Source organism: Oryctolagus cuniculus, chromosome 5 (genome assembly GCF_051225735.1).
Source record: "Oryctolagus cuniculus isolate XC-2025 breed Fujian yellow rabbit chromosome 5, ASM5122573v1, whole genome shotgun sequence".
NCBI lineage: Eukaryota > Metazoa > Chordata > Mammalia > Lagomorpha > Leporidae > Oryctolagus > Oryctolagus cuniculus.
In genome coordinates, this window is record NC_142871.1 from 53,594,579 (window position 1) to 53,607,415 (window position 12,837).

The 12,837-nt window shown below is 40.4% G+C and overlaps 1 protein-coding gene and 1 pseudogene across 2 annotated transcripts in view; one reads left to right on the forward strand and one right to left on the reverse strand.

Moving 5' to 3' along the window:
• KPNA5 (karyopherin subunit alpha 5) overlaps positions 1-12,837 on the reverse strand; it is an 86,468-nt gene that overhangs the window by 72,908 nt on the left and 723 nt on the right. For both annotated transcript variants that reach the window (XR_016234534.1, XM_002714763.6), the window contains exon 2: positions 3,951-4,084. Coding sequence is in view for 1 of the 2 variants with exons in the window: in XM_002714763.6 (XP_002714809.2) it covers positions 3,951-4,084 (134 nt within the window). In the remaining variant the exon portion in view is untranslated. The remainder of the gene's footprint in view (positions 1-3,950; positions 4,085-12,837) is intronic.
• LOC100343062 (zinc finger CCHC-type and RNA-binding motif-containing protein 1-like) lies at positions 9,111-10,289 on the forward strand (annotated as a pseudogene).

The following is a 12,837-nucleotide window of genomic DNA, read 5'->3' on the forward strand; positions in this document are numbered from 1 at the left end:
TTTCCAAAGTCATCAAGAATATTTGGGGGCTTGTGTTGCAATGTAGCAGATAAAGTTGCTCGCTGCCTGCAATGCTGGCATCCCATATCAGTGCCAGTTCATGTTCCTGCTGTTCCACTTATTATCCAGCTCCCTACTAATGGCCTGGGAAAAGTAGTGGAATATGACTCATACGTTTGGGCACCTGACACCCATGAGGGAGGATGGGATGAAGCTCCTAGTACCTGGTTCTGCTTGCCCAGTTGTGGCTGTTGCAGACATCTGCAGAGTGATCCAGAGGATAAAAGACCTCTCTCGCGCGCTTTCCCTTTCTCTCTGTACCTCTTTATAATAAATAAATTTTAAAAAAAGGTCTAAAATAGTTAAGAGAAGTCAAGCTTTCTGGGACTTTGCACTCACAGACTGTTTTGAGTCATTTTTCAATTTCAGTTCTTTTTTTTTTTTTTTTTTTTGGAAAGGCAGAGTGGACAGTGAGAGAGAGACACAGTGAGAGAAAGGTCTTCCTTTGCCATTGGTTCACCCTCCAATGGCCGCGGTGGCCGGCGCGCTGCGGCCGGTGCACCGCGCTGATCCAATGGCAGGAGCCAGGTACTTCTCCTGGTCTCCCATGGGGTGCAGGGCCCAAGCACTTGGGCCATCCTCCACTGCACTCCCTGGCCACAGCAGAGAGCTGGCCTGGAAGAGGGGCAACCGGGACAGAATCCGGCGCCCCGACCAGGACTAGAACCCAGTGTGCCGGTGCCACAAGGCGGAGGATTAGCCTAGTGAGCTGCGGCGCCAGCCAATCTCAGTTCTTTCACTAATGGTCCACCATAAGCAAAGCATATTTCACAGAATTTTGAAGGCATGTATTTCCATAGTGGATTATGAGGTACCTAAAAATCTTCAAAGAAAATCATAATTAGAAAGAATATAATGGGCAGTGTTTAAGATATTGCTTGGGATTCTCATATTCCATAATAGAATACCTGCGTTTGAGTCTTGGCTGTGTGCCAAGTCCCTCTACTCCTGATATGTACCCTACAAGGCAGCAGGTGGTTTAAGTGCTTGGGTCCCTGCCACCCACATGGGAGGCTGGGATTTGAGATCTGGGCCTGGCCCAGTTCTAATTTTTGATATTTCTCTCTCTTTCTCTCTCTCTCTCATTTTTCTCTCTGACCTTCAAATAAATAAAATTTAAGAATTTCTATTTTAAAAAAGCAAACTTTGGCCGGCGCCGCGGCTCAATAGGCTAATCCTCCACCTAGTGGCGCCGGCACACCGCGTTCTAGTCCCGGTCGCGGCGCTGGATTCTGTCCCAGTTGCCCCTCTTCCAGGCCAGCTCTCTGCTGTGGCCCGGGAAGGCAGTGGAGGATGGCCCAAGTGCTTGGGCACTACACCCCATGGGAGACCAGGAGAAGTACCTGGCTCCTGCCTTCAGATCAGCGCGGTACGCCGGCCACAGCGCTCCAGCCATGGCGGCCATTGGAGGGTGAACCAACGGCAAAAGGAAGACCTTTCTCTCTGTCTCTCTCTCTCACTATCCACTCTGCCTGTCAAAAAAAAATTAAATTAAAAAAAAAAAAAGCAAAAAAAAAGCAAACCTGTTGGAGAATAACATGATATATTAATAGACTTAGTATATCTGATTAACAAGGAATAGAAAACAATTCTCAGGAAAAAATTTTATTAATTCAATGGATAAAAATGAAAAAAAAATGTGTGTGTGTGAGGCGGGTAGGGAGTAAAGTGACATAGTAGTATCACTAAGGAAGATTTGTAAGTACATTTCTTAACTCAAAACTCAAGAAAAAAACTCTGGTTATGTATTTTTTAGTAGCTAAACAAGTAGTGCTCTTCAATCTGTACATAGATCTCCAACAAATCAATCATTTAACCACACTGTTTTGAGTCCTGACTATAATATACTAAGGGCTGTGCTACGTCCTACAGATAGGGAGAGGTAACCATAGTTCTTTTTTTTTTTTTTTTTTTTTTTTTTTTACAGGCAGAGTGGACAGTGAGAGAGCGAGACAGAGAGAAAGGTCTTCCTTTGCCGTTGGTTCACCCTCCAATAGTCGCCGCAGCCGGCGCGCTGCGGCTGGCACACCGCGCTGATCTGATGGCAGGAGCCAGGTACTTCTCCTGGTCTCCCATGGGGTGAAGGGCCCAAGCACTTGGGCCATCCTCCACTGCCTTCCCTGGCCGCAGCAGAGAGCTGGCCTGGAAGAGGGGCAACTGGGACAGAATCCGGCACCCCGACCGGGACTAGAACCCAGTGTGCCGGCGCCGCTAGGCGGAGGATTAGCCTACTGAGCTGCGGCGCCGGCCAGTAACCATAGTTCTAAAACATGTATTTTTCTGCTTCCTTCATCAGTTTTAATTCATGTACATGTGGAGCATATCCTCTCACTTATAAATATTTATCAATTTAAGTGTATCATGAGATACACTCTCTCAAATGATTTTCTGGTCTCATATACAAAGAATAAACAGAGAAATTAAGACATATGGCTGAGGAGACTACAAGAGGAATAGTATGGGTAGTAAACAAAAATGACTAGGGAGCCAGCATCATGGTATAGCAGGTTGGCCCACTGCTTGTAATTGTCTTTATCCCATAAGGGTGCCAATTTGAGTCCTGGCCGCTCCACTTGCAATCCAGCTCCCTGCTAATGGCCTGGGAAAAGCCACAAAAGATGGCCCAAGTGTTTGGGCCCCTACCGCCTATGTGGGAGACTGGAAGAAGCCCCTGGCTCCTGGGTTCAGCCTGGCCCTGCCCTGGCCCTTGCTGCCATCTGGGGAGTAAACCAGCAGATGGAAGAACTCTCTCTGATGGAAGATATCTCTATCTTTCTCCCCATCTGTCCCTCTCTGTGTAACTCTGAGGTTCAAATAAATAAATAAATAAATATTTTTTTAAAAAAATGACTATAAGTGACTTCAGGGCAAGAGCTATGAAAAACACAAAACAGCAAATAAATATAATTAACATATTTTGGGGAACAAATTTTATGATAAACAGAAATGACTAAATAGACTCAAAAGTAAAAATTTCTTACCAGTGATCACATAAAGGTTTATCAATAACAGAGAAAAGTCATTCCTCTCAGTGACTAAAAGCAATAAAAGATTTTTTTAAAAGAATTTATTTATTAATTTGAGAGGTAGATTTACAGACAGAGAGAGGGAGAGACACAGAGAGAAAGGTCTTCCATCACTGTTTCACTCCCCAAATGGCAGCAACGGCCGGAGCTGTGTTCATCCAAAGCCAGGAGCCAGAAGGGTCTCTCACCTGGGTACAGGGGCCCAAGGACTTGGGCAATCTTCCACTGTTTTCCCAGGCCATAGCAGACAGTTGGATTAGAAGAGGAGCAGCCAAGACACAAACTGGTGCCCATGTGGGATGCTGGCACCAAGGCGGAGGCTTAGCCTAGTAAGCTACAACATCAGCCCCCATAGTAGAGGAATTTGAATGTATTATTCCTGGAGTCTAAAAAACTAAAAATACATTGGCTACATTCAATTTCCTAAGATACTTTTTAATTTAAAATTGTCTAACATTCAGCAATACTAATTAAACTTTTAAAACCTCTGAAAAACTGTATTGCTAAATACAACTAATTATTTTTTAAGAGTTAATTTATTTTATTTGAAAGGTAGAATTACAGAGACAAAGAGAGATCTTCCACCTGCTCATTTACTCTCCAAATGGCCACAACATCCAGGTCTGGGCCAGGCCAAAGCCTCAAGTCAGTAGCTCTATCTGGGTCTCCCACATGGGTGCAGGGGCCCAACGACTTGGGTCATCTTCTGGTGCTTTCCTAGGCATATTAGCAGGGAGCTGGATTGGAAGTGGGGCAGCCAAGACTTGAACAGGCACCAACATGAGATACCAGCATCACACACTGTGGCTTAACCAGCTAAGCCACAATGCCAGCCCCCACAATTAAATATTTAAATACACCTACCTGTTCTTCCCTCTTTTGTTTTCGAAGCTGTATTCCTTCTTCTTCTCTTCTTCTCCTCATCTCTTGAGGATTTAGCGCTTTATTCTTGTAACTTTTCATTCTATAGTTATCTTTCCCTGGACTAGCCATGGCATCTTAAGTGGAGAGAAGAAAACAGATACTGATAATTCTCTAAATAACACAGATGCTTACTCCAGGGGAATTAAATTCAAGCCTACTGATTGAATACACCAACAAAACCCATCCTGAAAACATAAACGATGAACACACTCTCACAGTCCCACAAGATTGTCATAAAATATTTTAGAAGTAACATATTTATCTTTATCTATTTTCTGCTGTTATATCAGACAGTTAAGACTGGGCATTTATAAAGGAAAGAAGTTTATTTTCAATCACAATCATAAAGGCTGGAAGGCTTTCAGGGAGGGCCACTAGCTACTGCACACATAACAGAAAAGGAGACAGGAAAGTGGGCAAGTGTAGAAGACAGACGATGACAAGGGTGTTGGCCTGCTTTATGACAATCCTCTTTCCCTGAGAACTAATCCAGTCTTATCAGAAAGATAATAATCCCTTTTAAAAGACTCACCACCCAACAGCTTACTATTTTATTCTTTTTAGTATTTTCTTTTTCTACTTAATACCATTGGTTGAACGCTTAACACAGAATTATTCTTAGGTGTTGAAATACAATTGAAAATTGATCCCTGTTAAAAATAAAAGTGGGAATAAGAGAAAAGGAAATGTAAATTTGGCAGACTCACAGAATGACAAATGCCCTAAACAGCACTCTGGCCTCAGAATCAGCCCTTAAGGCATTTGGATCAGGCTAAAAGGCCCATGAGAGCATTTCAGGCATGGAAAGCTAAGACACTGTGGCAAAAAATGACCTACACGAAAGATCTCTGTGAGTGGCATCCTGGTGGAAAGAAGGGGCCATCAAAGAAGGAGGTACCTTCCTCTGAAGGGATGAGAGAATCTCCACTTTGATTATGGCCTTGTCTAAATAATGTCAGTTTGTGGACTCAAAAGGCTTCCTTCCATAGCCTTGACAGCTCATGACAAGAGCCTTGGGTGATCACTGACATCATAAAGAAGAGTGTCAATTGTTAAATCCAGAATAGGAGTCACTGTGCACTTGCTCCCTATGTAGGATCTCTGTTCTTAAGGTGTTGTACTATGAGAATTAACAGTACAACTAGTCTTCAAATGGTGCTTTATACTTTGTGTGTCTGTGTGGGTGCAAACTATTGAAATCTTTACTTAGTATATAGTTGATCTTCTGTATATAAAGATAATTAACAGTGAATCTTAATGAAGAATGGGATGGGAGAGGGAGTAGGAAGTGGGATGGTTTGGGGGAGGGAGGGTGGGTATGGGGCAAGAACCTCTATAATCCAAAAGTTGTACTTATGAAATTTATATTTATTAAATAAAAGTTGAAAAAATAAAAAAGACTCACCTCCCAATACCAATATACTGACAAACAAATCTCAGTTTCACTGGGGACAAACTACACTCAAACCATAGAACCTGGGCCTGGCCCATGAAAATTGATATCCTTCACACATACAAAATACAATTCCATTCCCAAAATCTCAAACATGTTAATTCATCCTGGCAACAATGTAGATGTCCAAAGTTCAAGGTCTCTTCTGAGATTTAAGGCAAACTCCTTCCAGCTATGAGCATATAAGATCAAAACAAGTTACCTACTGCTGATGTACAACAGTGGAATAGGGATAAGATAGACGTTACCATTCCAAAATGGAAACACTGGCCAAAAAAGCAGTAACTGGCCTAAAGCAAGTATATTACTAGGAGAGTAGACATTAAACCTCAAAACTGCAAATACATTTTCATACCATCTGTTACCTCCTGGACAACTTGGGTGGAGACACCCAATACCTTAGAAAACCTTGAGCACACACTCAGCTTTTCTGGTCTTGGCTCATGTGGCTGATGTCTAGAGCTGGAGTCAGTTGACTGTATCTTTTCTAGGTAGGTGCTGTACACCACTGTGGGCTCAATAGTCTATAGTTCACAGAGTGATCCCAATTCCCTGGCTCCACTGGGCAATGCCCTAGTACAGATGTTCTGTGGTGACTTCAGCTCAGCAGTGGGTTTGTGCCTGGACTCCCAGGCAATTTAATACATCCTTTGAAATCTAGGGGAAGGCTATTATACCTCCACAGCTCTTGAATACTTGTACCTGCAGAAGTAGCACCACCTGCATATGAATGCTACCAAGGCTTACTGGTTGTGCCTTCTGAGAGGCAGTTCAAAACATGGCACTGTTTAGTGTACCTCTGGGCAGCACTGAATAGTCTGAGCCTATGATGTAGGTGGGAAAACTTGGAAGATCTCTGAAATTCCTTCACGTCTTCTTTCCCTTTATCCTGATGAATACAGTGTGCAACTCCCTTCAATCTGAACAAATATCCTTGCTTTATTCTCCCAAACAAGTTTTTTCCTTCACATCAGGTGGCTGTGTATGTTCCAAATCTTTCCACTCTGCTTCTCTTTTAATTCCAAACTCTGTCTTTAAACCACTCCTTTGTTTCTGAATCTCAGCATGGGAAGTTAAAAGTAACCACGTGCCCCCTCTATATTTTGCCTAGAAAATTCCCCCACTAGATCTTCTGAACTCTTAAATTTGCCCTTCCATAAAGCCAAGAGCATGGACAAAATGCCATCAATGTCTTTCTAAAAATGATAGCCTGCAGTTCCATTTCCAATATGATACTCCTAATTTCCATCTGAGATCTCAATAGCATGGCCTTTAATGTCCACATTTCTAGCAACATTCTGGTCACTACCATTTAAGCAGTCTATAAAAGGTTCCAGAATCTCTCTAGTCTTTTTGTGTTCTGAGCTCTCATCAGAATCACCCATAATCATCTTGTTCCTCTAAACTCTTTCAACCTCTGCCCATTACTCAGTTCCCAAGCCACTTTCACACTTTCGAGTATTTAGTCTTAGCAAAAGCTCCATTTCCTAGTGCTAATTTTCTCAGTGCATATCTGTTGCTTTAGCAGAACATCCAAGACTGGGTGATTTATAAAGAAAAGTGAGGTTTATTTAATTCACAGTTCTAGGACTTAAGAAGACACCAATATCTCCTTAGCTTTCAGGAGAGATTCATGCTTCTCCATGTGTGATGAAAAGCAGAAGGGCATGTAGGTATGTGCAATGAAGAGAAGACAAAGGAGTTGACCCATTTTATAATAACCCACTCTTGAGAATCAATCCATTCCTGCAAAACACATTACTTCCTCTTAAAGGCCCTAACTCCCAAAGCCCCTCCATTGGCAACTAAATTTCAATATTGGTTTTGGTGGGGACAAATTATATGCATATCACAGCAATTTATTTTTATTTTTATTTTTGACAGGCAGAGTGGACAGTGAGAGAGAGAGACAGAGAGAAAGGTCTTCCCTTGCCGTTGGTTTACCCTCCAATGGCCGCCGCAGCCGGCGCGCTGCGGCCAGCGCACCACGCTGATCCGATGGCAGGAGCCAGGTGCTTCTCCTGGTCTCCCATGGGGTGCAGGGCCCAAGGACTTGGGCCATCCTCCACTGCCTTCCCGGGCCACAGCAGAGAGCTGGCCTGGAAGAGGGGCAACTGGGACAGAATCTGGCACCCCGACCGGGACTAGAACCCGGTGTGCCGGCACCACAAGGTAGAGGATTAGCCTAGTGAGCCGTGGCACCGGCCATATCATAGCAATATTAAACAAATAAGAGATTCTGGTCTAAACACAAAGTCCCCTTATTTCACTGATTGTAAGATGCAACATCCTTCATCTCTCCCCCTCCCCCCAATTTTAACCTTTCTTAAGTAGGTTGCATTGTACATTCACTGTGAGTCAGGATATAATCATCAACTAATAGTGCTTAAAACAAAACAAAACAAAAAAACCTTCTAAATTATAGCTTCTGGCAAAAATCGAAAACCAGCCAGCACTGAAGTGTCTTCTTTTCAATTAAAAGTATTAGGATTGAGTAAGCACATCTCAACCATTTATTGGAGCCTGGTTTCTTTCACTAAAACACGGCCTTAAGAACTAAAGCCACAAGGGCCATGACTTGTGTTATGACTGCAATACCAGTTTTTTAGTACTTTAGTATAATTAGCTCTTTTGAAATACTGAAATATTTATGCATTTCATTTTTAGTTTTATTTCAACATATCTTAAAATATGAACATTAATACAAATATTTTATTATACATATTATAATATAAAATTTTACATCTGAAACATGTACTAGTTTTACTTCTAAAGAATGAATTATAAACTTCCATATAATCTAACAGAATTACCTTATATTTAGACATAAGATATGAATATCAAAATGCTCATATTATAACCTATGCTACATTTACACACAAAGAAAATAATCAGTCTACTTAAGATTAACGTGAGAGATCATTAGTGACTAGTTAATATGTTATTCTGAAAAATTCAGAGGATATACTCATGTCCAACCAGATAGAACACTGTGATTAATCAGCTTATTAAGTAAACACAGGAAATGAAGAGGCTGGCATCCAGCTTCCATCTGTGAAGTAGATGAAACACACCAAAAAAATTGGCAATTTTTTTTTTAATTTACTTATTGAAAGGCAAGGAGATACAGAGATTCAGGCAGGCAGAGATCTCTCATCCACTAGTTCACTCCACAAATGCCCACAACAGCCAGGGTAGAACCAAGCCACAGCCAGCAGCCAAAACTCAATTCAGGTCTCCCACATGGGTGACAGGGCCAAAACCACTCGAGCCATCATCAGCTGCCTTCCAAAGTGTTCATTAGCAGAAAGCTGGAATTGGGAGTGGAGCTGAGACTCAAACCCAAACATCCCAACATTGGATGCAGGTGTCCCAAGTGGACTCTAAACTGCTATGCTAACCACCTGCCCTAGTGAATCTCATTGTGAGTAGTACATTAACACATACACATTAACTTCAGTGAGAGCACTGAAGATATAGCAACAAGCTGTATACCTTAGGATTCTCTGAAAGGCTTCATGGTTACCCTATCTTAAAGGATAAACAGAAATTTGCCAGGGAAGAGGATGGAAAGTGAGAAGGGAGAAAATATTCATTTCTTTTTTTTTTATAAAGTATTACTTTACATGTGTGAGAAAATATTCATTTCAAGCAAAGAGGATGGAAGACAAAGCAAAGTGTTTGAAGAAGCCTAGCACAGCCACAGAACTGTAAGAAATCTAGTGTACCTGAGCAAGAAATGCTTGTGAGAAGCCTTAAAGAGAGGATACACGATTTTGCAATTCAGTTGAAAAATGTGGACTTTCAGTGTGCCGCCACCGGGGCCCACGGCCGCCCAGGTCTGTTTCTTGGTGCCTGCTCTTATCCAGCACCCGCAAACCCAGGCTACAGCAAGGGTGCACCAGGAGTCAGGAGTGAGCCTGCTTGGCAGAAGGCTCCCACACCACCAACCCCCATTTGAAGAAATGAGTGGTGGATTGGTCCCAAGTAAAAGCACCATGTGTGTTTCCAACTTACCCTTTTCCCTGACAATGACCTATATGGGATATTTTCCAAGTATGGCAAAGTTGTAAAGGTTACTATAATGAAAGATAAAGATACCAGGAAGAGTAAAGGGGTTGCATTCATTTTGTTTTTGGATAAAGACTGAGCAAAACTGCATCAGAGCTCTATCTCTCCCTCTCACTGTCTATAACTCTACCTCTCAAATAAATAAATAAAATCTTTAAAAAATAAAAAACTGCACCAGAGCGATAAACAACAGTTCTTTGGTAGAGTGATTAAAGCAAGCATTGCTACCGACAAGGAAAGAGCAGCTGAATTCATCCTAAGATGAAACTACTTTGATAAATCCGAATGCTATGAATGTGGAGAAAGTGGACATTTAAGTCATGCCTGTCCTAAAATTATGCTTGGAGAATGTGACCTTCCAAAGAAGAAAGTAAAAAAGAATAAAAAAGAAAAAAAGAAAGTTCTTGAACTAGAAGAAGAAATCAAGGAAGTAGAAGAAAGTGAAGATGAAGGGGACGAACCTGCTCTGGACAGCCTCAGCCAGGCCATTGCCTTCCAGCAAGCCAAACCTGAAGACGAATAAAGAAAAGGGAAACCCAGTTCAGGGGGTCCCTCAACATCAGATGAACAAGATGAATAAGGATAAAGAAAAACTCATATTTCAGTGATGAGGAAGAGCACAGTGACTGAAATTACATTTACTGTGTAAATATCCCTAAAACATGAAAGTCTTAGAGCAAAAAGTGCAGCTGAGGACTATGGTTACTTTTAGAATTTGAGCATAAAACACTTAATACCAAACAGCTTTTAACTAGAAAACAGTTCATAAGAAATTTAAAAATAAATAGAAAGTATTATGTTTCTATCTTGCCTAAGCACAGTATAGTTTGCACATGCCTAATCTGAAAACCTAAACCCTGCAAAATCTGAAGTCTTTTCAGTGCCAACACAGTCTCAAGTAGCACATCGTGACAATGTTGTTACACGTCCTGTGTAAAATTCCTTTCAGACTGTGTACATAAAGTTTATATAAAACATAAATGAGGTTCATATTTAGACTTAGTTCCTATCCCTGTGGTATCTCATTACGTTTGTGCAACTACAAAATCCAGAAAAACCTGGAATCCAAATACTTCCGGTCCCAAATATTTCAGATAAGGGATACACAACCTGTACTAAAAATCAGAATTTGTTAGTAATAATCTGGAAAGAGCTACTTTTAATAAAAATAAGAAAGTATTATAATAAGACTGCTATCATCCCATGAGAAAAAGGTATTAAAGTGATTTGAGATGTTCATTTCAAAACTTGTGTCTGGTTTACATAGCTTTCAAAATTTAATCTTCAAAACAAATACTTTATAAAACGTTAAACTTTTTCGAAAGAATTTTGTCTTTAAAAAAAAAGTCTGGACTTGATTCTAAGGAATAGAATTAGATTCCATGATTATTAGCTTGAGCCATGTCAGATAATATTATGACAAAATAACTCAATACAAGGAATACAAGTGGGAGATCACTGAAATGGTTATTTTGTTTACTTCCCTACTTGTTTCTGAAACAAGAATAATGAATTCAGTTAGTATTTCATTTTATATTTTCATACAGTAGAAATCATTTTTAGGATATGGTTCTATGAATTTAATAAATGCACAGGAATATAACTATCATTATCAAGACACAGAACAGTTCTTTCACACCCAAAACTCCTTCATGCTGCTCCTATTACTCCTTCTTCCACAATTTATACCTGGCAATGACTGACTTATTCTCCATCCCTATAGTTCTGTCTGCCTTTTCTTGAACTTCACATAAATGGAATCATTTCACTGTAGTCTTTTGAAACCAGCTTCTTTTCGTTTATAATAGTATTTGAGAGTAATATACATCACTGGCATATATCAATTGCTTACTGTATTATAGTTTATTCATTTACAAGTTGAATGACATGTGAGTAGTTTCCCAGTTTTGGTAGTTATGAATAAATTTTCTACATTCATGTACAGGTGTTTATGTAAATCTAAATCTGGGTTTTCATTTATCTTGGGTAAATATCTAGGAATAGGATTCGTGGAAAATATGTTAAATTTTGTTTCACTTTTTCAAAAATCACCAAACTGTTTTCCAAAGTGACTATACCATCTTGGCATTCCCATCAGAGTTCAGAACAGGGTAAGTTGGGCCAAAATGTTAGCTGTTTAATTATGCTCAGTATATATAAAATATTTGAGTAAAATAAAATGTTCATGAAAAGAAGTCTCTTAAAATATTTCATATTTGATCATATACTCTTATACATATAAAATATATGTGTATAAATTCTCAATCTGTAAGTATTAACAATCTAATATATCACCCCATTGTAAAATTCACACACAAAAAAGAAACTTTTAAAGAAGGAGTAGTTTCAAAAGGTAAATAATCAGAACTTTTAATATTTTCTACCCCCATCTGATTGAATTACTGCGGACCTCACTCCTCACTCCACAGGCACACACCAATTAGTTCCCAGACTCTTAATCTGGGCAGTAAAACCTTTCAGTATAAATCTGCTAACCAAATAAAAGGCAGTCCCTGCAATCATATATCACTTGTTCCTTTTTCGTCTATTGTACAACTTCTTGCTTCCTTTTTAACTGTGGATCCTCGCTGTACTGCTTTAACAGGGACAAATTAGGGCCAAGGAACAGTATTCCTAAAGTTGCCCCACTCAATGGAAGTCTTCGTTCATTGGAAAAAAAAAAAGTTTAAAGACTGTAAGCTGGAGTCTCATCAAAGTTATTTTAAATGTAAGAAATGCTATTTAGATATTTTTAAAGTTCTGCAACGGAGGCATTATTTCTTTCACTCATAAGCTTATTTTTTATCCAGCTCCTGAGAAAACCATGTTGAAGGTGGGTAAATAACTGGAACCTGAACTTACAAGTTGTTTTGCTAATTTCTATCAACAGAAATCCTTATGCCAGTAAAGCTTTATTTCTACGCGTCTGGGTTCCTCGTGGGTAAAAATTACAGGACTGTACATGGGAGAAGTGTCGACTGGAGCCCGTGCAAGCAAACAAGCAGCACCTAGGTCTATAAAGACACAAGTCCTAGAAAACTTGAGTCATTACTAGTGCCATAATTAAGAGACAAGTCTGAAGTCTTTGTGTTGCTTTTTGGTTGTTCCAAAAGCTCAAGAGTAAACGCCAGTGTCACATTCTTCTGAAGTTTTCAGTACGCCCTTTCCAATGCTTTGATCTCTCAAGCATTACCTGTGAACACCGTTAAGTTTTCATCCTGGAATGGAGCTGACAGGCTCTCAGAGAGAGTCTGCAGAAGCCGGGCGGAGCTCGTGCAGCCTCCCAGGTGGGAAGAGAGCGGC